This window comes from Pelmatolapia mariae, linkage group LG14, assembly GCF_036321145.2.
Source record: "Pelmatolapia mariae isolate MD_Pm_ZW linkage group LG14, Pm_UMD_F_2, whole genome shotgun sequence".
NCBI lineage: Eukaryota > Metazoa > Chordata > Actinopteri > Cichliformes > Cichlidae > Pelmatolapia > Pelmatolapia mariae.
In genome coordinates this window covers 4,292,560-4,319,259 of record NC_086239.1, presented here as the reverse complement: position 1 = coordinate 4,319,259, position 26,700 = coordinate 4,292,560, and the positions used below count along the sequence as shown (strand labels likewise).

At 40.0% G+C, this 26,700-nt stretch overlaps 1 protein-coding gene across 12 annotated transcripts in view; it reads left to right on the top strand.

The window, feature by feature from the left end:
* myo18ab (myosin XVIIIA b) overlaps positions 1-26,700 on the top strand; it is a 126,718-nt gene that overhangs the window by 9,385 nt on the left and 90,633 nt on the right. Inside the window, exon 1 of one of the 12 annotated variants that reach the window (XM_063492368.1) lies at positions 11,550-11,641. The exons of 9 other annotated variants lie outside the window; for them this stretch is intronic. In XM_063492368.1, coding sequence (XP_063348438.1) covers positions 11,621-11,641 — 21 coding nt within the window. In that variant the 5' untranslated portion in view covers positions 11,550-11,620. Of the gene's footprint in view, positions 1-11,549; positions 11,642-17,385; positions 17,479-25,129; positions 25,198-26,700 lie in introns of those variants that run through there. 2 more of the 12 variants (XM_063492369.1, XM_063492374.1) reach the window with 2 other exon arrangements.

Below are 26,700 nucleotides of genomic sequence, written 5' to 3'. Positions count from 1 at the left end.
TTTTCAGATACAACTACTATGGCATTAACCAGCCATAAAACCACAGACAGGTGCTGCTACAAGATAATTAATATCTTGTCTAGACATCATACCTAACTATTAAAAATGAGACCGTGTGTAAGAGCCATCAGAAATTCGGATTGTGGTATGAATTAATCCAACTACACATAAATGGATGGGCATTTCTCTTTCAAAAGAGCTAATGCACATAAATGTACTCAGTGAGTTAATAACCCCAGTGATGTCAGTGATGAGGACTGACAAGCCAGTAGACTGGAATGCCATAGGACAAGTTTTAAGTTTTGTGATAAGTGATGGTTGGAGCACACATTTAATGGCGGTGCATAACTTTACATCAGTGTGTCACAGTTGCCTTTACTTAACATTATTGGTAATTACCAAAATATTTTTGTTTCTGTAATGGTTGCACTACGTGCATATGCTCCTTAATTGGAATAATTCTAAAATGTAACTATTATTGTTATCCATAATTTTTTAAAATGTACTGCTTGCCAAAAAAAGAAGAAAAAATTGAAAAGCACATTATTATTTTCTTAATAACGACGCCAAATTGCATTTATTTAGTTGCATTCTTGAATAGAAAAATTCATTTTAGTGGTTGAATATGATATTTTATTAATTTCTTAATTAATACATTTTTTAAATTAATATTCTGACATTGGTTCTTGAAAAGGACTATATAAATATGTCTGTATAGGTTCTCAGTCATCCAGGTCATGGTAGTTTAAGGAACTTGGACTATGTAAATAATATTTTTTCTTTATTTACTTACTTTTGACTTCACAAAATCAAGTCTAGTGTGCTGGTTCAAATTTAGGTATAAAAATGTGAATTCAGTTTGAAATGCGGCATTCCTGTTCAAAATGGTGAAAAAGGGAAGAGTCTGTGTTAAAGCACTTTGCGATGTTTGAGGGTTCTCACAGTTTGATCAAGTATGCTTTGGAGTGGATTGCCAAGACTGATACTTGCGGTAAGGAAGAGGCAGAAAGCTGACTGAAGCAGATATCTGGCACCTCAAGATTTTAAGTACTAGAGCCAGAGCTCCATCTCAGATAAATACGTCTAGAATCAGGTAAATGGACTGCTTCTTTCATACCACTTTTCTACTTGACCCTACTTAGCTTGTGAGATCAGACATGTTCGTGGTCAGGGTGCTATGGCCATAATCAGGGTCTGAGAAGATCTCAAGAATGAATAAGCACATGACTGAATGAACAAGGCTTTAATGGAAAAATGGCTTATAAGAAGTCATTATTAAGCCCTGTTTGTACCTAGAAATGCCTGAAATTTGCTAGGGAGCATAAAAACATGACTGTAGACTACTGGAAGAAGGTACTCTGAATAGATGAGTCCACGTTTAAAGTGTGTTTCAGCATCATCCTGTTTATGTCTGCAGAAAAGCTGGCAAACATTTTGATGCTATAAGCAGTTCACCCAGAGTGAAATCTCATGATCATCCTCACGCCACAAATCAAGATCTTGCATGAAGCTTCAGAATGAGGTAAATTGGAAGAAAAAATGTCAGTCAAAACAGAATTCAATGATTTGTAAGTCATCGAAAGCCTATATTTAATTTAAAGTACTGAAAATACAAGAGATTAAATGATAAATAAATAAACTATGCCAGCAATGTATTTGAAAAATTCTGGGAGACTGGCATGCTTTTGGCTATGCTCGTCTCACTAATAACAAATGTTCAATTCTTGTAGAAGTAAACAAGGGCTTAAATACTTACTTTGCTTTCCCTGAGTAAGCCTTAATATGGACTACAGCAACGAAAAAAAGTATATGGCCTCAGCCTATAGAAAGGCCTTGGTCAGAAGGTGAAGTTGAACTTCTTGCTGTGAGGCAAGGGTGCACACCACCACACCACCATGTTGCCAAGTTCTGTATTTATAACATATTATTTTAAATATTCCTTGCATAAAGTATCAATAAGAGTATTTATTCTGCACGATGTGAATCCTCATCATTGAAATATTGACCACTGGCCTGTAGGTGTAAATAGACAGTGGAGTCCTGGCCTGACTAGTTAGCTCTTTTGTGTTGTGCCATCAGCTTAGTCAGAGGTTTTGTAGTTTCCCCGATGTATAAATCATGCCATTCCTCCTGGCACTTAACAGCATGGACTATATTACTCTGTTTGTCCCAGGGGACCAGATCCTTCGGGTGGACCATGTTTTGGGTTTGAAAGCTACAGAGACGTGGTGTTTGGAGAAAATGTGCGAGTTGGCGTGGATCACCCCGTGCGTGGGGCTGCACGACGCTAACATGTTTATGAGCTAACCGCAATAACGTGTTGACGCTGTGCAGCCCCATGCACGGGGCGATCCGCGCTAACGTGTTAACGAGCTAACCACACTAATGTGTTGATGCCGTGCAGCCCCACGCATGGGCAATCCGTGCTAACGTGTTAACGAGCTAACCGCACTAACGCGTTGATGCCGTGCAGCCCCACGCACGGGGTGATCTGCGCTAGCGTGTTAACGAGCTAACCGCACTAAGGTGTTGATGCTGAGCAGCCCCACGCACTGGCAATCCGCATTAATGCGGTTGTGACGTTAACGTCATTTTAACAAGATTAATGCTGGCAGCACTAATTTTTAGACATAAGTTGTAACGGCCGCCATTTTCTTTGTGAGTGTTTATTACATTGCGTGCTGCGGGGAAAAGCCTGTTCTAACGTTTAGAACAGCCTGTTCTAAGGTTTATTTTGAGGACCTGATGGCTGTTTATTGCTTCCCATCCGTAAACTCCATACTCTATCGTGTGATTCTTGCATAGGTGGTAGAAGAGGTTTGCCGTGTTTGAGTCTGAGGTGGGGACCGGTTTGCGACATAATTTGCATAGCACAGTTTTGTGGTCCGTGTCAGACTTTTCATAACCAAACCATGTCCATGCTACAGAGGTAGCCCGTCGTTTAGGAATAAGGTCCTCGATTTGTTTTGATTGGTCCTTCTGTTTTTAGCTATCTGGTTCTGCCTCATCTTCACTGGATTTGCTGGTATTATCTGTGCCCCAGTAAAAAAATATTGGCGTTAACAGTGTATTTTGCGACAAAACGAAACAAAAGATGGCGTATAATTTGAAACGATAAACGTTTTCATTTCGTCATCCTATATATTTTGTCATATCGCACAGCCCTAATAATTGGTCATCTGGTAACTTCCCTACCACCCAGAGCCTGTCTCAATTCCTCTTTGAACTCTGCATAACATTTTTCAATTTCTACCATTAAATCTTTCCTTATGGCTTCACTTACTTTCCCTTCTTAGTGTACAAAGTCATCCAGACTACCTTCCGATGCTGAGTAGCTACATTCTCCCCTGCCACCACTTTGCAGTGTCTTTCAGACTGTATGATCTGCAAAGGTGTAGTTCACCTGTGTACACTGTCCTCCACTCTAATAAAGCTTCTTTCAGCTAGTCCCTTGTTACAAGGAGTATCCAGATTGGGTAGGACTGAGTTTTAGATAGAGCAGTTTTATGTCAGATGTCTTTGCCGACACAGACCCATAAGAGTTTTGTGTCTTTGGTTAGAAACAAATTAGCAATCTTTTGCTTACCAACTGAATGTGTAAACCACTCTACTATGGAAGCACCTACCTCACCTTGTGTTCCTCCTTCTTCTTAACCTTCTAAGACCCGAACTCTTTCATAGCATGCATTTTTAATTTCTCTTTGCTATTTGGGCTGATTGGGATCTGATAAAAGTAAAAACAAAGAATTATCTTTTGACCTGATTTTGCTCTACAAGGGCCTGATATCCACATATGAGGACATTCGTTTTAAATTTCGATAGAGCAGTGGCAGTATAATGTTCTCGTAAGTGGATATCAGGCACTTGTGGAGCAAAATTTAGTATTGTGGTCTAGACAACCCATAATGTGATGTCCACATATCTGGATGCCAGGTCCTAGGAGGTTAAAGTATATTTTCACCATAGTGAATTCCATCCATGCTATTGGTTAGTCTTAACCCCTATTGTCCATTCACTCTGACTGGCTGCTGTTTCATTTTTAATTCCTAATGGCTCTCTGTTCCTCTGTCCTGTCAATGAGTGGAGCACAAGAACCAGATCTATTCCCTGGATGAAAAAAGTCCAAACATGCTCCAGACTTGCTGTGGAGATATTGTTAATGCTAATATTGTTGTGCTAAAATGAATACCACATTTCTGAGGAAGCCAGTTACCTAGCTCTCAGCAGGTAAGAAATGTGTGTAAGAGTTAAAGAAAAGTGGTGGATTAGCACACCGCCAGAGCCCATGTCTTGGTTTGATACCACAGTTTGTTTTGGTCTGTCTCTGTTAGTGCTGCTGCTGCTGCCTGAAAACCACACCGTCAGCACTCTCCTTTTTCTACACACTAAGCACAGTGACACAGCAGCATGGTCAAAACACGCTGTCTCCGTTGAAACACTTGGATGTTTCCCTGTCAACGCTATTATTGTTCACTAAAACTAAAAGAAAAAGAAAATCTAAACAAAAACTAGACTTTAAAAAGAAATTAAAACTGAAATGATTTTGTGGACTTGGAAACAAGCTAAAGTAAAACACAAATATATAGGAAATATCCCCAGTCTTAGTGTGTATCACCACTACTTTGATGAGGATCTATGCTCTCTATACAATAGTACTTAATTAAAAGTAACACTCTAACTGAATGTGTTCTTTTTATTTAAGGAATCCCTTTGGGACATAGGGAGTTGTACTTTTCTCTGCAGTAATTACAGACACGTTGTCAGTCTGCAGATATCACAAATACTGGGATAAAACAGAATCACTGAGTGATTTTATCCTGTTAGCCTACGGTCTATTGCTGAGAGACACCTTAATGAGCAGTGTAATGAGATGGGGTGGGGCGTTGCCTGCGGTGCCGTGCAGGGAAGGCGCACGCACCTGCACGGCATCCACAATCATGCCCCACCGATTTAAGTATTACACTGGGTCCTGTGGTTGGGGTTGTTGTTGGTATGTTGAGCTGGCAGCAGGAGAGCTCCAACTCTGTGTGTGTTGTAACAGCAACCGTGTGTGTAAATAAAGGATTCAAAGCATGTTCATGCCGTCGGGTCTGCTGTGGCCATTCACAGTGGTGCCTAAACCCAGGATGGGGAGCACGGCAGACCCGCAACCGGGCTGGCGTGGCGAGGAGCTGGTCCGAATGGTGGCCGAAATGGCGGCTACAAGCGGGAGCAGGCGGTGGTGGCATGCTGGCGGCAGGAAGAACTGTGGGTCCTGAATGAGCTCCACTTGCGAAGGATGGAGGGCCTGGCTGCCCAGCTCAGGTCTGCCTGGCTCCACCGTTAACCCCACCAGTGTTCCGCGGTGGCGTGGGAGTGGAGGAGATCCAGCTGGATCCAGCGCCTGTGCCGGCCCCAAGGTCGCGACCAGCCAGGATGCAGCCTGCCGTAGCACCTATTCCCACCACTCGCGGGGGAGCAGCCGGGGCTCAGCAGGGGCCTGTGCCCGTCTATGCGCCCTGGAAGAAGGTCGAGGAGCAACCGCGGGGCCCACCAGCTCAGCCCGAGCCAGAGTGCAAGGTGGCGGAGTCGCCGTGCGGGGAGCGGCGGCGGCAGAGGTGCTGCGCCGCTGGATCCGCTCACACCTCTCTGTCGCTGGACCTGGTGCTGGGGACGCCGACGGTCCAGGCCGATTCCCTCTCCTGCTCGCGGGGAGAGGGGAGTAGGTTTGGCCGGATGGCTCCCTGGCCTCAGTTGGGCGATGGGGGTATGTGGCGGGCCGTGGCCTGCGGTGCCGTGCAGGGAAGGCGGACGCACCTGCACGGCATCCGCAATCATGCCCTGCCGATTTAAGTAATTACACTAGGTCCTGTGGTTGGGGTTGTTGTTGGTATGTTGAGCTGGCAGTGGGAGGGATCCAACTCTGTGTGTAATGTAACAGCAACCGTGTGTGTAAATAATGGATGCAAAGCATGTTCATGCCATCGGGTCTGCTGTGGTCATTCACATGAGACTTTTCCATTTTAACTTGTGCAGCAGCTGGCAGGTCAAGCCAACCAAAGTATATATCATTGTGATCATTAGCTCTGATGAGTCATTTAGTTATTTTGTTCTTGACAGCAGACACTTCCTGTATGAAAACCCCCAAAATGCAAGAGTAGGAATTCATTGCAACAAATGTAAGCATGCTCCTTGTTTTTGGGTCTTATACTGTCTTGTGGTATTTGAGATATAGCAGATATAGCATCACTTGTGTATGTTTCAAACATACACAAGTGATTTCACGGTTTGGCTACTAAGCTGTTGTTCAGTAGGAGATGTGGGCAGAGTGAATCAGTCACATTAATCACTTTCATTTACCTCTAAGCACATGCTCTGGCTCATATTTTTGTTAAACTCGAGTGGATTCAAGTGGAGCTCCAGTTTTTCACCTAGTACCAGGTTAAATTATGGTATTGGGGCCCCATTTAAAAAAAAAAAAAAGAAGAAAAAGAAAAGTTTATTATAAATATATGCACACTTAAAAAGACCACATTTGTGCCTCTCAATGAAAACTGCTTTTCAGTTTTTGTTTGACCAAATGGGCAGAGTGCCTCTGTGTTTTATCTATAATTTCCTCTCCTGACCTAAGGCCCGAGATTTCTGCCAGCCCAACACAGCAGACAGTGGATTAGCCTGATTGTACACTACGGTATTCAGTCATAAGTTATGGTGTGTGTGTGTGTGTGTGTGTGTGTGTTCACCTAACTAATGGCTTGCATATAGCAATCTAGTAATTTACAGATATTGTATTTACTTTTAACTATGCAAAAGACTACTGAAATATCATGTGAAATATGTTGGTTGAGTTTGAAGCTTTAAGTCATATAAAATCTATTCCACCTCTCTTTTTTCTGTAAGAGTCAGTCATCCTTGAAATGCATCTAGGAAACCTTATAGGAGCTGATTATGTAATTTAGGTTTTAGGGTTGCACATATAGAAACTATTTTTTTATTTATTCTTGTACCTGTACTCTACTGTGAATTTTATCCCTGATATCCCTGTTTTTTTTTTGTTTTTTGTATTTTTTTGTCGTCAACCCAAGTCAGAGTTACCCTGATGATATTGTCAGGAACTTTTTTTCAGACTTGACAAAACTACAGATTACTGAGCCACACAACTCCCTGGTAAATTCATGAATTGTAGTCATGCTCAACTCTTTAGTAATGTTGAGTGATATCAGGAGTTAGGGTGATATGACCCAAAATTCATATCTCGATATTCTTTAGTTGGATGGTGATATACGATATATGTCTCGATATGTTTTTTAAAGCCATAAAGTAAGAACAGAAAGAGAGTTCTTAGTCAAAGCTGTGTCCCAAATCTCACATAGCCACTTTTATTAACATACAGCGTAGATGTACAAGAAAAAATTACTCCGAAATAAATTATTAGCATTTATTAAATAATAATGCTCCATAAATAAAATAAAACAATGTTGTTTTTGTGCATAACAAAAAAGCTCACAATTGTGCAGTCAAAATGTAAACTAAAAGATGCTGAGCATAATAACAAAGACAGACAGACCGCAGCAGGTTTAACACAACCAGAATTCATACATAAGGCGCACTGTCGATTTTTGAGAAAATGAAAGGATTTTAGGAGTTGTGTTCAGTGAAGGGGAGAGGCGAGGCAGAGTAACGTTGTGTAGAGACAAAAGTGGACGAAAGCGAGGCAAACTTGCGGCCCACAAGTATAATTATAAAGTAACATAGACTATATCGATATAAACGATATTGTCACATCTCATATCTTGTATAAATATATATCGATATATTTAAAAAGTCGATATATCGCCCAGTCCTATCAGGAGTCGTTAACAGATCAAAAGTAATGTACCCAATTTTTCTCAAATAAAGTCAGGTAATCTGGGTTTATTTGACACACACGTAAAACCAAAATGGATTCCAGTAGGAAAACAATCCTCCCCGGCTATGTATGGAATGTCTGCAAATACTGCAAAAAATCTTGTGAAGACGTGATGTTTTTCTGTCCTTGTAAATTGTGTGGCTTTGAAATGATTGCAACCTTCTATTGTTTTGTTGTTTTTCACTTACCTTTGTGTTAGATTGGCAAAGCTGTGACACTATCATCGAAGTGGGTAGAAAAGTTGATGACCATTTCTAACACAGCCGGCTGATTTCAGGATGATCTTTTTGCTGGTACTAAATTGAATTGTGCTCCCACTGATCTTTGTGAAGTGTCAGCACGAGGCTTGGTACATAGATGTCACCAAATACACCCACCAAAGAGGGAAAAAATAATCATGAAGGCCTGAAGTTGACATAAACAAAGAACCCTTTCGCTCTTTGAACACATTTTCAAGTTAACTTTCAACAACCTAAATCCATTATGGATTGTGATGTGTTCAGAAGCTGCAACCTGATTTCTTCTGACATCATTGTCATGTCATCAATACATTCCATTGAACCACACATGCTTTTAGCTTTCATGATGCTGAGGGTTTTAGTCAATGATGCTGTTTGTTTGGTTTTGGCAGCAGTACTGGCCTGTGCTTTGCTGCCCCAACATCTCTTGCACTTTTATCAGATATGAATTACAGGAGCTGATTCTTAGTGTGTAAAGGGCATCATCTGCTGTTTTGTTATGCCTATGCATTCCTCAGAAATTACAGTAGCCAAACAGAATTAGCATGCTTAGGAGTGAAGAAATATGTTCATTTGAGATGGGGTGTTTTTTGTTTCTTTTGAAATGTAGAACTGTGTATGTCTGTTTGTGTATGCATTATTATCATCTTTGCGTTTTTAATTTTGTCACTACCAACAAATACTCAACTTTGCCACCTGCAGCCCTGCCTCTGCTCTTTTTGTTAGTGCTATTGTCTCTAAATTATACATAGCAGGTCTCACTACCATCTTGTAAACCTTATCTTTCATTCATGCTGCTATCCTGTGACAAATCACCTGACACCTGTCTCCACCCACTCCATCTTGCCTGAATTCTCTCCGCCTCTCTTGTGCATTTGTATGTCTGCCTTTGTGAGCACAAAGTGTAATATTTTGAAAATAAGGAAATATGGGGAGCTTTGACTTGTTCAGTTTAGATTCTGGTTTAGGTTAGGGTAAAGATATTGCTATCAGCACACGTGGTATGAGACAGTCATGAGATCGAATAATATAATTAAGAAATTTGTGTACAAGCACAATCATTAGGCAATTTGAGTCAACTGTTGTTGTGATCTGGCGCTATATAAATAACACTGAATTGAATCATGTATAGCTTTTTATATTATATCCAATAATAGGATAAATTTATATCTTCATGTAATTTAATTATAAAGCTGTCAGTTTCACTGTAATTTGTGATTTACACCAGTATGCTGTGTTTTCCACAAGTTATCTTCAAATAGAGTAGGCTGCTGGTGATCAGTAAAAATTGCTATGTTTTTATTGTCAAGATTATTAGATACTTTGTCATTAGATTCTTTCTCAGGATCAAGGGTCGAGGATTAGCTTCTTAGTTTTACCATATGAGGAAAGAAAATCAACAGTTTGTAGCTGGGGTGCTGGATCTTGGATGGGAAACACCCAGCTGCTTCTACTGATGGGTGCCAATGATATTCTGGGCAGTTTTAATCATTTTCTGCAGAGCTTTCCGGGCTTAGGCCTTGATCATCCCATTGTGATGTTTCCAGTTAAGAAGATTTCTGTTGCTCTTCTTTAGAAGTCAACAAGTACTTGAAGTTGAGTTGTTTTTGAGCTTTCTTCATTAGGGTTGAGATGAGTGATAACCACAGCTTCAGTGATGTAAAGCATTTCGCCTAATTTAACAATCGAGTCCTTAGTTCTCTTGAACTTTGCTTTTACCTTATCTTTGTCTTTCCATATGTTAGTAAATTAAGTATGTATCATTCTAAATATTATATAAATAAAATGACAGTTAAATATTTTTAGAAAAAAACAACTTAACCGAGTTGGGTCAAATTTCAGACTGTTGATTTCATCTCATCTGATTTGATTTCACACAAGCCTTTGTATACAGGACTTTGCTATTCATGATACACAGAGTCACCGTAGAGATGTTACGTCAGCGCATTTCTCCCTTCTTTCTCCACCCTCTTCTTTAGGCTGCATTCTTTCCAAAGGCATTTTAGCTTGCCATTCCCACAACCCTCATTCTCTTTCATCTTGGCTAAAGCTATCATAAAATATTTGTACCTTATCTACATCAATCTCCCATTCCCTTCCCAGATTAATGTGGAAGCCACTGCAGAAAAATATATTCTGTAGTTTTGGGATTGCTGAAGTAAGTGTGTGTGTGTGTGTGTGTGTTTGGTTCCATGGCTCCATCTTGTGGAGAAAGATCAGAAGTGTGGGGAAATGCAGAGCACTAGGGGGTCAATATCTGCTGCCTGCTCCCAATAGGGCTTAAATATCTGGGACTCTCTGCCAATTGCGCTTAGAACTGAAGAAGTGTCTCGGATGAGAGGTGTAACATATTCAAGAAACTCAAAGAAGTCCAGTCGCTTTTCTTTCCAAGCTCCTTAGGTTACCATGATCTGGATGACTGAGAACCTTCACAGGCTTATAAACCTGACAGCTGCAGTAAAAACTACTGTGAGTGCTCAATGAGTAGGAAAGCAAAATTTAAGTACCTGTTGATGCCTTTTGCTTTTTCATTTTTGAGTTGTTTCCAATAATTCTCCTGATTTGATATTTTGCACATCGAGGGGCTGCTGTCTTGTGGCTGGTTCTAAGCTTTGGATAGCTTTAGCTTTGGACAATTTGCCTTTCTTTAATCTTTATAATGTCCATGTTCAGCTGGGTGAAGGGGATTAAACTGTTTGATTAGGTTTGTTGTTACCAATGTTTTCATGGCTGACCCCTGAACCCCTGGTGAACTTTGCATCTTCACTCAGAGTGAGGAGCTTCAATGCAATATTTGTGTGGCTGTGAGTGTGTGCATTACTTTTTGCCTGCATCGTGTGTTGCACATTAAACAGACCAACCTGAGCCTGACCAGTTGGCCACCAATAAGGGCTGAGGACATTGGCAATGGGAATTTTCTGGTCCCTGGCTAGCCAATCAGCGCATCTCTAAAACATATGACTGTGGTAATTAAAAGATGCCCCAGACAGGGTTTACTGACTAAAACAATCACTTAACAAATATATATACATATATAAAACGTGGGTCCTTTTTAGGAAAAGCCACAGCATTAGTATAAAAAGCTCCTGTTAACAACAACGGTAAATAACATTACTCATAAGAGAACAGACTTCACTTAACTGGGACTCATTCAACTGAAAAAGTACCACAGTTTAGACAGAACAGAGATAAGACCTGGGTTTTCTTTCTTTCCTTTGCTAGCAGCATGAGAGAAGCATTCATTTCCTGTAACATGTTCCACTCTGCTTCTGCTTTCATTGTGATGCCTTCCTTTAGCTGCTTTACACGTCTTCCTCTTTGCTGTATACACTGGTTTCACAAAGGAAGACAGTGCAACTTAGAACCCCAGCACTCTACACAGCACATGTAACATGTCTTGTGCAAAATTCAAAAGCAGAGAGAGTTGATAAAATAGAAGGTTTTGTAGGATTAGAAAGCTGTAGTGCTAAATGAGGAATTGAATTGGAACAAGATGACTGGACTAAATGTGAAGGTACGTTACCATTATATGGGACATGGCATTGTAACTCAACTCGGAAGTTCTAAGAAATAATGGCTAAGATCTCTCCTGACTATTGCTCTATGAGATCGATGTATCTTTTGTCATTATAGCAAGCTCGTACTGTAGTGCTGTGCAAATTCTGTGTCTCTGTGTGTACATATACAGTTATGTTTAAAAGTTGAATTGAAAAAACAAAAACTGGGTGCACAAGTTGATGTTATTTAGGATTTTCTGTAATCTGCACAGGCTCAAAACTATACATACAGACTTAAATACATTTCTCAAAAACTTGCAATAGTTTTTAATCAGAGTATACCATCAAGTCAGTTAGGTTGCAGAGGGGGTTATTAATCAGTTCCAGCTGCTTTGGTGTCGAAACAGGTGCACGAGAGAGGCAACAGTGAGACGACCCCCAAACAGGAATGGTTTTACAGGTAGAGGCCACTGACATTTTTCCCCTACTCATCTTTTCTGACCTCTTTTTCACTAGTTTTGCATTTGGTTAAGGTCAGTGTCACTAGTGGTAGCATAAGAATGGCTCATCAATATGTGCTGTGGCCAGGTTTACTGTGTTTCCCAATCCCCTCCAAGACAGAATCACTTGTCTGATCAGGACCATACCATTACATTGTCAGGCATTCATATTTTTTTTTTGTTCTCAAAGATATTTTTATAAACAAAAAGAGATACACAAAAAATTCTTATACAATATGTGAGTAGGTAGGCTTCACGATGATTGCTTAAGCTGACATAATAAAATACAGCTTAATAACACAATCACATATCTTTTAATTGCTGTTTACCCCCTACCCATCCCACACAATAGCCCTGTCCCTCAATCCAGGTTTTTAAAAAAACAAAAACAACAAAAAAAACGAGGAAAAACAGAGGATTTGCTGAACAGCCAAAGGCTGGAAAAATATTTCAGGAATTGCCTCCACACCTTGTAAAACTTCCCGCTGGTATTACTATTCGAATAACGGATCTTTTCAAGGCTTAAATAACACATAAGGTCCCTCAGCCATTGAGCACGGGTGGGCAAAGTAGCACCCGTCCATCTTAGTAGGATTGCACATCTCGCTACAAGGGAAGCAAAAGACAGTGTGCGACACTGTGACAAGGTCAGCCGTGCATCAGCCTCCCCATTAGTGCCAAAAAGAGTAACTAATGGATTATGATATGATATTCAAGAATTAGAGACAAAGGTTGAAATATGTCCATCCAGAATGTTTTGACTTTAGGACGTGTCCAGAACATATGGATAAGAGAAGCATCCTCATTTATCACAAGAGGGGTCCACATTCAGATAAATACAAGCTAATCTGACTTTTTACCAGAACGGTTGAGTCTAACGGGCAGTTATCTTTGCTTTGGAAATAGACCCAAGATATAATGCAGCGTGTATTTGCTGCCCAATAGTAATACTGGAAATTAGGCAGTGCCAGGCCTCCATTACTCCTGGGCTTTTGAAGATAGGCTTTAGTCAATCAGGGGCATTTGGCTCTCCATATATAAAATGATATAGTTGAATCTAAAGAATCAAAGAAAGATTTGGGGATAAAAATCGGTAGTTATTGGAAGAGATAGAAAAATTAAGGGAGTACATTTTGATTGAGTTAATTCTTCCCACCAGAGAAGTAGAGAGAGGGGACCACTGTGCCAGGTGCTGTTCTGTATTATTTAATAAATAAAGGAAGTTCACTTTGAAGAGACATTTATGCTTCCTTGTAACTGTTATACCTAGATATGTAAATTGATTTTGTGCTATTTTAAAGGGGAGAGTAGAATAGTCATACACTGGTGCTCCTCCATCCACAGGAAATAACTCACTTTTATGCAGGCTAAGTTTTTATCTTGAAAACTGATCAAACTGATTAAATACCGACAACTTTGCGGGTATAGATATTTGGGGGTTTGAAATAAAGATCAGTAAGTCTTCAGCGTACAAGGATACTTTATGCTCAACTCCTTTCCTCCAGAACGCAGTAATTTCCCCACAGCTGCGGAGTGCGATGGCAAGTGGCTCCATATCGAGATTGAAGAGTAGAGGACTTGAAGGGCATCCTTGATGGGTTCCTCGTTGGAGGTTGAAAGGTTGCAACGTTAGGACACACATATAATAAATAGCCTTATCCATGAAATAAATTTCAATCCAAAATTGAATTTTTGTAGAATTCTAAATAAGTATTTCCACTCGACCCGATCGAATGCCTTCCCCACATCTAGAGATAATCCGCAGAGAAGGCACTCGGGAATCACTCGGGAGGGGTGTATACTATATCTAATAGACTACGGATATTGAAACAGGAGTAACGATTCTTAATGAAACCAGTTTGATCTAAAAATATAATTGATGGCAAAATGTTTTTCAGCCTCGTGCCAAAACTTTAGCCAAAATTTTAACATTGATGTGTAATAGAGAGATTGGCCTGTAGGACGAACATTCTGCTTTACCTTTCTGGTAAGGATGGCTGACGCTTACCACGCTTCCATGAATTGGAGAGTGTAAGACATAATTGAGGTGAAAGCAATGATGAAAAAAAAAAAAGCATCAAGCTCTCCAAAACACACATTGTGTACACTCCAAAAAAACCCCTTCCTTCCTTCAAATCCAATGATTTGAGTAAACATGACTCCTAGATAAACGTTGTGAAAATAGTCAACTTTGAGAACATTGTAAGCAACGAGACATGAATAGCATCCCTGCTTGCAAATAGCAAGGGAGAAGAGAAAAGAAGACGAGTCTGTAATGCGTAAGCGTAAACAAAAGTCCTTACATATCCCAAAAGTAGGAGAAAATCAGACAAAACAGTCTACTCACAGGGCTGTCCCTCAAATAAGCATAATGAGTACATAAACAATCTTTCAGTGTGATTCCGCTGTAACGGGCAGGTCGTCCAGTTATCTTCTCGCCTCATCAGCTGAATGAAGCCACTGTCTTACACTGCTGTGGAATGTTATGCAAAGTCTTAGGATACAACAGAGCGGGTTTGAGACCGTGTTTATACAGCTCGGCCATCACTTCTGGGTACTCCTTGCGTCTGTTTAGAACTTCCGGGCAGTAGTCCTCCACCATGCGAATCTGCAGTTCATGGTACTCTAGTTTCCCTCTTCTCTGGGCTTCTCATTTAAGAAGGTTCTTTATCTGGTACCAATGAAGGTGTATGGTTTCGGGGTGCAGTCTCTGTCCTGGGGCCGGCCGGGAGAGACGAGAGAAGTTGCATGTGGCAGCATTGATGAAAAATAATTAGAGCCTTTATTGTTGTAATTACTCCATGTGCTGAAGTGAATGTAACACCTGCGGCATCAGCCTCATATATAAAGCCACAATAAGCAACAAATAAAATCTCGGCTATGTGCCTGGGATGACCTTCATAATAGGCAGTTAGCGACACACACACACATGCACGCACGCAGGCAGGCAGGCAGGCAGGCAGCTGAGATGACACCAACTAGAGCAGCATGTGTGGTTGAGCAGTGGGGCAAGTGATTGAACTGTGGCAATGGTTGGGGGAGTGAATGGCAGAGCTGTCTAGAAGACTGGAAGGCTGGGGCTCCTATTTTTACCTTTCAGCAGCCTCCTATCACAACAGCTGTCCCCGTCAACTCTTGTCTGTACACCAACAGGAATAGCCAGCCTATCATAGTGCTCCCTCTCTTGTCAGCCCTGCCGTTTCACTCTCTACTTTGTATGTCTCTGGCTGGTCTTTCAGATCTGTTCCTCTTTACCCAGTTACTGATTTGGTCTGTGTTTTTTGAGGACTACTATAATACAGAAGTTGTGGGACTGCTTCATTTACAGGTAGAATTATTTATACTAACTATTTTTTTTTTTTTTTTTTACAACAAGCGGTTTCTTCTGCTGAATATATATGACAAGAATGGGGCCTTGAGGCTCTACAGCCATTGCCACTATTTATGGCTAGAGATGGACAAGGGAGGGCTTTGCCAACTGAAAGTAGCATTACACAATACAACTTCCTTGGTTCTTGTTGTAGTCCACATTTTTCTGCTCAGATGTTGGTCAGTAAGTGGTTGGTCAGTTAACTTACTTTATATTTATGTTTTCTTGGAAAGAATGGAAACTTATCAGCTTGTGGCAGATATGGTTTGTACATTATGAAAATAATGTTACGATAGATTTTTACATTCACATTGATTCACATTGTCTATAAATTATACAGGATGAATGAAGCTGTGATGTTCTCACCTCCAAACTTCACTGTTGGTATAGTGTTTTTGGGATCATCTGCAATGCCTTTTGACCTCCAATCATGGTTGCATTATGGCATCCAAATATTCAGTTTTGGTCTCATCTGACCAAACCATATTCTCCCAGTATTTCACAGGCTTGATGAAATGTTGTTTAGCAGATTTTAAACGTGTTTCAACATTCTTTTTCTTGAGCAATGGAATCTGACCACAAGTGATTTTTGGCCCTTTGACAACCCTTCTAATAATTCCTTTCACTTCTCTGTCTGAAATCTTGTGGGGAGCACCTGGCCATGGCCAGTTTATGGTGGTTTATGGTTTATGGAAACGTTTTTTTATGCATTTTCCACCAAGCTAGCGGATCATCTTCTCCATCTATGACCCCCTTGCTGAGATAACAGTCCATTTCTATCTGCATCTTCTCCTCCAGTGTGCAATTTAAAAAATTAGTTTGCCCACGTTTGGACTTCTTCTGTGTTCTAAACGCGCAAATCAGTCCGTGGATGATTACATTGCTCTGCCCATCAAAAAGTCTGTGCATGCATGAATATATTGCCTATCGTTAGTTATTGGACTGACGATTGTCCGTTGGAAAATATTTACATATTGCCCAACCTTAGCCCCAGCAGTGCTCACTGGAATCGTCCAGTGCCAATAGTATGCTTGGAAACAATAAGGTTGTGAAGGTCTTGCGAGAGCTCATTGGTTTTACAATCATGAAAAGTTTCTTGTGCGGCACCTTGGTTTTCATAGGCCATCCGTTGAGACTGAACCAGCTGATATTAATTTTCACAAAATGGCAGGATTGCTTTCTAATTACCAATGAATTTTAATGCCTTTTTGCACCTCTCTTTCTTGATGTGTTCAATACTATGTAATAATAGATTGGATGGGTCGTTACCAACATCTGGTGATAATTTCATATTGATTTTGTATAGTTGTTTTTACAAAAATGTTTTACATTACTTAGAATAAGCTCTAATTTTGTGCTCATTCTTTGTTTTTCTCAGTGCTTTGTCATTAAAAACAAAACTTTACTTACGCTGAAAATTCAGTGCGTCCTGGTGTGTGAAGAAGTTTCTCTTAACTATGTGTAATCTTCCTTTCCTAGCTTTCCTCCACCTCCTTCACCTGCTTTCATCTCATCCATCACAGTCCATGACAGCAGATCAGCCAACATGGCATTTTCATCTCGTTTTTCGTTCTGGGAACAAAAGGGAAGTCTTGTTTAGATGTTTAGTAGAGCACATTAGTGTGATGGGACTACTATGGTGTACTAACATCTCTATGTTTGGATTTGTGTGGCATTTGGTGTGGCACCCCACTTCAGATTTTAATGGCTTTCACTTATTTTATGTTATACTTAACTAACGCAATTTAAATGCAGTAAGTGCATTGGTTTCAGCTCTTGAAATAGTAAGACAATTTTTACAGCACATTATTGCACATTATATTGCACTGAAATAAAAATATTTTCATGCAAAAGATGGCTCTCAGAATATGTGCATGTTTTGAAATTTGCATGGTGTGCAGTAGATCTAAGCTATAAGATTTTGATCTGGTTTCCTGTTCAACACATTTAGATTAAAGAAGAGAACAAGCCAGCAAACAAAAGTGTAAGTAAACAATGGCATTAATTAGAGTTTCTGGCTCTCATGTTAGAATCGTCTTGGTTCTTGACATTTAAAATCCAGTGTTTTAGCATGGTCTTTATATTTATATTTCAGGTTGAAGTGTTAGGATGACACATTTTATGGCAAATACCCTGTATATATTGCTATCATCTATTTCTTTGTTGTTTTTTAGGTTAAATCTGTGAATATATTTAAAAACAAAATGTTTTGTTTACAACACTATTCCTGAAATATTTGTGGCAATAAGTTTTAAAGCAAATGTAAAGCTTTCTGAATTATTTAAACTACAATTAAAGATAGTAAAAAATTTAATTAGTGAATAAAAAAGTGAGAAAAGAAATAAACACATTTAAAAAAATTAAATTCTAAGTTTGTTGTTGCATTAGTTAGTTGTAATAACACTATGCAAAGGTTCTTTGGTTTTCAAAAGTATAGAATGTTCAAAACAGTGTAAAACACAGAAATGCTGCAGATTGTTAATAAAAAAAATAAAAATAAAACATTTCCATAAATAACTACTTTGACTTTAATCTGCCACTGATTGTGACAGACATGGCATGTCTGGAACACATCACTCAAGAGGTGCCTAGGAACCATCCTAGTGAGATGCCCAAATTCTTCAGCTGGCTCCTTTTGATGTAAAATGGCTCTACTCTGAGTGTATACATAATCTCATTCTTTCAGTTATTATCTAAAGCTTGTGGCCATAGGTGAGTGTAGGGATGTAGAGCTAATGTAGATCTACTGGTCAATCAAACAGCTTTGGTTTCTTGTCAACAGTACAGACCAGTTCACTGTCTGTATCACTGTGATTGTGGCCCAGATCAGTCTGTCCGTTTCCCCTTCCCCCCGCTTGTGAACATGTCCCTAAGAGACTTAAACAACTATACTTGGGTCAACAACTGTCTGAGGCCCTTTTGAAAGCCATGGCCTCAGACTTAAAAGTGTTTCATCAGGCCACCCCTGATGAAGTCGACAGAAAATCATATCATCTACAGAAAGATGCAAGATCCTGAGACCACTAAATTGGAGGCATACCACCACTTGGCTATGCCTACAAATTCTGTCCATAAACATCTCCAGAAAACATCTCTCTTGAATATCCTCAAGAGGATAAGAGCTCGCCCAGAATTCTGTGCAAAATGCTCATGAAACTTTTCCCACACCTGAATTTTATATCAGCCACTGCAAGAGCCACACTCCACATGGACTGCTGGTACCTGTCAGCTGCTTCCCGAGTACTACAGGAAAACCAAATTCGACAAGTCTCCTGCTTCAGCTTGACTGGTCCCGCCACCTTGGTGTCCAGCATGTAGTTCAGGGATTACTACTTTGACAGGCACCAACCACCTTGTAGCTGCAGCTCAGTAATGGGTACTCGGTATGCCAGGTCTGTCCGGTGTCCAAGACATGCACCTGCGTGCTACACTTTCTAATACCCCACCCTGTGACTCCAAGAAGGCTGGGTATTTTGAAAACTTGTTTGGCACATAAAGGGCAGTGATAGTCAGGACACTTTCCCCATCATCCACCAGGATGAGAAAGTCTTGACCAGGAACAAACCCTAACTTACATGCACTGAATTGTGAGATACAAGTATTCTGACCCCTGCTCTCAGCCTCACCACGGGAAATGGTAAATGGACTGGTTCTCATATAGTGCTTCTACTGAAGTAGAGTAAAAAACTCAAAGCACTTCACTCAAAGCACTTCCTAGACACACTTTTTTTTTCTGCATCTAAGTGCTTTCCAGCCACCCCCGGTCTCCGGAAGACTGGTTCAAAAGCCCACACTGTGTGTTGAGACAAACTCGACTATATCTACCTAGTATCTCTCAACCCCATGCACTCAGGCTTCTTTCCCAACAGACAAGTGATGTTCCATGCCCCAAGTGGTAGTTTCAGCTGGGGGTTAGACCACCAGGGTCTCTTCTCTTTCATGATGCTTGACACACATTGCAGTTGAAAACATTCTTAATTATTATCATTATCTAAACATCTAGGCTTATCTCTTTCCTAATATGTAATAACTGGAATACTCATTCGCATCAGCATATATTTGAACTTATACTTACTCATTCCATAGTAGGTAAATCCCTGTAGTGTACTGGATTAATCATGCTAACATGCTTTAGCTGATAGTTGGCAACTAGCACTCTCCCAAAACCTTGAGGTGGATGGCTAGACATCTTGTCCCAGGAGAGCAAATATGTCATTATATTATTATATACCTTTGGACCTGATGAGGCATGCTAACTTATTTTATATAGAACAGAAACTCTCAAACTGATTGCTTTGGGATGATTACATGCTCTTATACACCCTTTTAGTGTTAAAATTAGTACCATGTCTAGCAAAATGGAACTGTGATGTTTGCTGAACCTGTCCGGAAAGCCTTTGATTTCTTAGGGATATTCTGGTTGGTAGCCTGTTTCTAGGCATTGGATTTCTAGGCTAAATTCAAAGTCATTGGAAGCGCCAATATTGCATTACGTTGTAGGGTTAAAGGAATATCTGTTCTTCTCTGTTACTAGTCTTCATAAAATTCATTGTAACACACCAAGATTTTTATTCTTTGACAGAATAAGACATAATGCTTGAATTTTCATTACTTGTCTACATTCATGTAATTGCTTTCTTTTCTCTGGGAGTAGTCAGACAGTGATGGGATTCCCGGCCGAGCCAAGTCAGTACCAGCTCTAGATCCTGGCAGGGGTTTATTGAGGGCAAAAAGTCCTACTGCAGAGTCAGTTGCCCGGATCAGGAGTCCTTCCCCACCAAAAGTCAGGACACCCATAAAAGTCCAAGGGCACTTCAAAAGTCCTGAGCCACCATCAACGACGGCGGCACAACTTAAAAGTCCTGAACCTCCACAAATTCCTCGGAAGCTTGAACCAGATTTAAGTGAGCAAGAACAAAATGGCGTGGTGGGAAAAAGCACAGTCAATGGTACTGCCAATGGTATCATCAGCCTTCCAGGCACCAGCACCAACCAAATGGCTACCACTGATGACCAGGGTTACACACGTAAGAAAGTAGTAAAGGTTGTTCGTCGTGTTGTCAGGAAGGTTTTACCCTCAGAAGATGAGATCAATGTACCAGCAAAGAAATCTGACAAAGTTACAGAAGTAGGCAAGCCTGCTACTGACACAATCAAAGTAGCAGCAGCAGCAGCAGCAACCTCAGTGTCCCAAACCCAAGTGATGCCAGGATTCTCTTTTAAACATGATGTCATCAAAACAGAAGACAAAGATGATATTTCAAGGGGCTTAACAAGCCTTATGGTCAGAGGCAGAACAAGGGAGCGCCTTCCAAGAATATTTCAGGATAACCGACCAGAAAAAATGGAGTTAGACAAGATAAGTGAGAAGATGGATGAAAAACTTGACTTGAAGGAGACAAAAAAGGAGCAGAATGAAGATAAAACCAAGCCAGAGTTGCAGGATGTTAAACACAAATCCAGCAGCTTTTCTCCAGTTACAAAGGGAATAACATCTTCTCTGGTTTCTGTTAACCCTGCTAACAAAGCAACTGTGGGCTCAGCTTCAGATTCTTCCAAATCTCCTGATTCCCGACCTTTATCTTTCACACCAGTTATGGGCTTCATCCCAGCTCCTGACTTTATACCTGAACCCCAATCATGTTTCACTGCATCAACTTCTGTGAGCCCTAATCCTCCCCAGCCCAGTGTTGGTCCACTGTCTTCTACGCCTATAGGAATTGTTTCTATCCAGCAACCTACTGTTAGTCAAAAAGAGGTACAGTCTAACACTTGGCATGTCGTCTTGACTTTTGGGACATGGTGTTGTTGATGTTGGGTGCATAGCATTTAAAAAGCATGTTTGGAGTGAAAGAGCACTGTAGTGTTTGCTAATAGTGTTTGCACCACATTTATGTGTAATGTTAGTGTTCACAGTGGCTAGACTCAGCCACTTTTAAAAAGCTGTGGAAGACAAATGAGCAGAAGAAATTGCAACACACAAGGAAATGGTTTACTTGGAGTCTCTTGAGCTAATTGCCAGTAGATGATGAAGTTACTAATTAGTAATTAGTCAATTGACTTAATGTAAACATGTTCAGTTGTTTGATATTTTATATTGAAAAACTGTTGGTCATTTTCTTTATACCTTTTGTTTTTGGGCATTCAACATGGGCTCTTTTATGAAAACCCTGCTTCTAATCAGCTTAGCAACAGGTGGTGTTATATTTGGAAATATTAATATTATATCCAACCAGTATTTCTCATTCTTGTAATCATTAAACCACATGCCCATGTGTACGTCCTCAGTCATTTCTACAGAATGCTGGGTTCGCTGTCAGAATTGTATGTTCTTTAGCGGCTATGTAAACTCCTATGGTTTTAAATACACTTGTTAGTTTTGAGGTTTATGACTCTTGAATCATTTTTGTGATTAAGTCTGCCAATGAACAAGGAGGACAGTTTCAGTTTTTAACCTTTGACATATCACATAGCAGAATGTATTTGATAATAAGCCTTGTTTGCAAAGATGGAGTGTCAGCAAAGACATTTTTCAAACAGGGAACTTTGGTAGCCTGACATGACTAGCATCACCAGGTAGAGCCAGTTACTGCACTGCTGCTTTGTGGAAAAGCAACTGAAAGAAAAATCATCATATTTGAAAATGATGCTGCCACAGACAAGTACACTAACTGGTCTGCTGCCTGTTTCTCTCTTTATTTTCTCTTTAGCGCTCTTAATTTTTTCACACATTCTGTTTGGTTTGTTCCAGATTGTGTACTGCCAATTTTAGTAATACACTGTGTTACTCTGTTACACTGTTTTTACACAGTTTTTTTTAACCTCCTAAGACCCGAACTCTTTCATGGCACGCAATTTGAATTTCTCTTTGCTATTTGGGATGATTGGGACCTCATGAATGTAAAAACAAAGAATTATCTTTTTACCTGATTTTGCTCTACAAGGGCTGGATATCCACATATGACATTTGTTTTAAATTTCGATAGAACAGTGGCAGTATAATGTTCTCATAAGAGATATCAGGCCCTTATGGAACAACATGTTTTATTGTGGTCTAGACAACCCAAAATGTGATGTCCACATATGTGGATGCCCAGTCCTAGGAGGTTAAAGCATACGTACTGTTTGAAGCAGAAGCTATTTATATATTACTACTACTACTACTACTACTACTACCTATGTAGTGCTACTACAGAACTACTAAACATGGTGTTTTTGAAATGGATTCCATGGTAACCCAAACTGCTTATGCTGTTGATACAGTCAGTGTATGTGTTTGAGTCTCCTGTGGGAAACATTAGTGAAGTCAGTCAGGATATCTGATGTACTTATTTATTTTTTAAAGATGACTAAACATAACGAAAATACATATCCATCTGCTGAGGACATTTCTGTTTGTGTCTAATTGTGGGCTTTGCTTCATCTGTGTCAGTGTGCTCAGATTCAGTATTTTGCTGCTTTGACCTGTAGGAGGCACCGGTCAGTCCAACTGAGGAAGCTCAGCGACGCCTGATGAAGATCTTTGGTGTCCCTGTAAATAACCAGATAATATTGCCTTTGAATTTTCCGTGTTTGTACATGTACACATCAAAAAAATCTAACCAGCATTATTCACTTCCCCCATGGTCTAAAGCAGTTTGACGATTAGGCAAGTTAAAGCACCGATGTAAAGGGGTGGCTCTTTTTACACTTCACATTTGTGCGTGTGGCAATAACACAGTGTGCTGGTATGAAGCAACTGGTGGTGAAAACTGTCATGCCATGTAAAGTAAGGGACGGTTAACCCTGTAGCAAAAAAGTAAAGAGCCCATTATTGCTGTCATAATTTCGGAAATGCCAGGTGTTACCTCTACATTTAGTGTGCTGGCGCAGGAGTACAAAACAGAAGTAAATCATAGTAGAGTTTTCTTGAGAAAGTCTCATCTCTCAAGCTGTTGCAACATCTCCTTCTTTATAGTCTGAAGCCCTGTGATCCTCTGCACTGATATCTCATTGAAATGGCAGTAAAAACTGACACAATCATGTCTTCAGCCTGGCTGTGCAACCGGTACAAGGCTCCAAAAATAAGCATAGAGATGCTTCAAGTGGTGCTCCCATTGATTGTTATTTACTGCTTTGCCAGTGGCATCATTGAGTCAGTGGTGTTAAAGAGAAAAACTGTTTCACCAAAGGGAATTCAGAATAGCTGAAATGGTTGATTTAAAGTCATGAAACAGCTTAGTTTAAAAACAGCTGTTTTTAAACTAAGCTGAACACCAAATTCACCAAAAGGAACATGGAGAAAGTTGCTGTGGTGAAAGTTTTTCACAAACCGATTAAGCCAAGTGAAGTTGCTCTCTGAAAGCTGCTAAATTTATTCAGTTAAATTCTGTTTTTTTTATTTATCACCAAAAACTATGAGGCAACTGTTGTTGTGATTAACTGGTGTAATGTTACATAGTCTTGCATCTCCACACCCTGCCTACTCGGTCACTTTGGTAAACACCACTAATGTGCCAGCTAATAGAAAATATTCCCCTAAAGACAGCGAGACAGTACCATGACGACATGGAAGTTTTTTTTATCTCTCCTGTTCATATTGAATTCTGGATCTTTGATAAAATGTTAATTAACCTTCAAATGCACTCTTGCAGTTATAACGATCTGTGTTGCACAAGGTCAGGTTAAGTTAAGCAATGGAAACTAAGTCTGTCAGCAGGGTTAGGGAAAAAAATCAGCAAATTCTGAGCTTTAGCTAACTAGTTCTGCTGCCTATGTTTTTTCTTGTGCTGTACTCTTTTTTAACATCTCAGAAATGTTCCCCTTCCTTTCTAATTTAATAATAACTTCACCAAAGCTGTTAGCATACATCACTATTTATCACATTGATCATCATTCCACTCTCACAATCTTTTTGCAACAATTTCCCTTACTACTGTGTTGCTCATTACCCTGACAATAAAAACTTGTACTCCATTAAAATTATATTTCAAAACAATGGAAAAATTACTGGAAACGTTGAAAATTGGGCTGCCCTGATAAACATGAATTGGGCCCACAGTTCTTCTTGACTTCTGATGCAATGTCAAATTCTGTTACCTTTAAATTTAGTCATTTTGCTGGAGCTGCTAGAGCTGTGGACACTACAGAAACACCCACTTATGGATTTTGTTATAGACTTGTCACAGGGTTTCAGAGAGACTTCTGCTTAAGACATTCCTGTGGAATGTCCTGTGGAATGAAACTCAAATTATATCTCGCTAGTTAGTTTTGTAGCACATTCCCTTTCATGAGTGATATAACCAACTTCTCACAGTTAGCCAATAACTGTATTTGTTTGAACTGACTACATTCTCATTAGATAGGGGAATTATTTCAGTGCCATGGTTACTCATTGTAAAGCCATTTTCCCTTTTCCATTGCCACTCAAATGTTCATGCACTTCTTGTTACTTTCATGTTCTGCAATATTTTCATCTGAATTTCCGTGTTGACTGTGTCTTCTGTGTTCTTCCCCTCATTCCCTGTCTTTCTCTCCATGCTTTACTCACACTGCTTTTGCTGGTTGTCTCTGTGGCTAGCTGGAGCCAGCAGTCAGTGTTTCATCTTCTGTTGAGGCGCTCATGTCTGCACCCCTGCAGGCTCAGGGCACCCTCCATGCACCACAGACCTGCATTCCCCTGGGGCTCCTATCTGGAATTTGTACTCATTTGACATGTGAGAATGTAAGGCCCAAAATCCTTTTAATTTTTTCACTTTCCCCCATTTGAAGTATTGAATTGAACTAAATTGAATTGAATTTTATTTATGTAGTGCCAAATCACAACAACAGTTGCTTCAAGGTGCTATTGACAGTTAAACTCCACGAAACTCCACATACGCTTAATGTGTTTGGTTTTGTTAGAGCCCCCCCTCTCTCTCTCTCTCTCTCTCTCTCTCTCTCCCTCCCTCCCTCTCTGTCTCCCTCTCTCTCTCTCTCTCTCTCTCTCTCCCTCCCTCCTTCTCTGTCTCCCTCTCTCTCTCTCCCTCCCTCTCTGTCTCCCTCTCTCTCTCTCTCTCTCCCTCCCTCCTTCTCTGTCTCCCTCTCTCTCTCTCCCTCCCTCCCTCCCTCTCTGTCTCCCTCTCTCTCTCTCTCCCTGTCTCTCTCCAAAATTTCATCTTTCTTTCTTTCTTTCTTTCTTTCTTTCTTTCTTTCTTTCTTTCTTTCTTTCTTTCTTTCTTTCTTTCTTTCTTTCTTTCTTTCTTTCTTTCTTTCTTTCTTTCTTTCTTTCTTTCTTTCTCTCTCATTCAGGTGACTCATACATATATTGGTGATATAATTGTTTTTGTAACAACCTGCAGTGTGCAACTGCAAATCCTAAGTAAAATGTATATTAAAAGGAAGGCAAACCCAAATTGTAACATGTTAAGAAACAAATAAGGCCATTTTGAAGAACAATAGGCTGGAAAAGTAAGTGGTACTAAATACAAAAATCCAATAACTGGTCTCCTCAGTTCGCAGACACTTATAGAATGAGCCTGTAAACAGTGGTAACCTTTGCCCTGTCCTACATTTTTTTTTTGACATATTGCCATCAAGTTCAAAATGACCTCAATTCTTTCCTTAAAAGAGTACATTTTCTCAGTTTCAACATTTGATGTGTTTTCTGTGTTCTGCTGTACTTCTGCTATTGTACAGCATCCCAACATTTTTGGAATCAGAGTTGTATTTCAGGCTTTCAAGGACTTTTTCTTACAATATAGTGTTAGTCCTTCAATTCAGGCATGCTAAACTGGATAAAGTCTTTCTAAAGATGAGAGCAGCTAAGACATTATACAGGGATGGTAAAGTGACATAATAACCTGCAGATAGTTGGATATTAGGTTGGGTTATTAAATTAATAATTTCCAGAATTGTCAACATATTCACAGAGTGGTATGTGTGACACTTGGGGGGTTGGGCAGGGAGTTCCTACTTGGCACGTGTTTTTTAGTAAATGCAATCATGAAAGAGCTTGTTATGAAAATAAGTTCTAATCATCTATTTGGGATTTTTTTGGTTTTAAGCAGATAAAAAGGTTAATTTAAATACATGAAACAGTGAGGAGGCTGTCACTTGCAGCCTTTAGCACAGATTGTTTGACAAGTGTGTTCACTAATTTGTCATGAGCACAGAACTCCAGGGCTTTCTCATTGATGGCTGGCTGAAATGGCCAGTAGCCTATAACCTATTGCTCAGCCTTCGTATA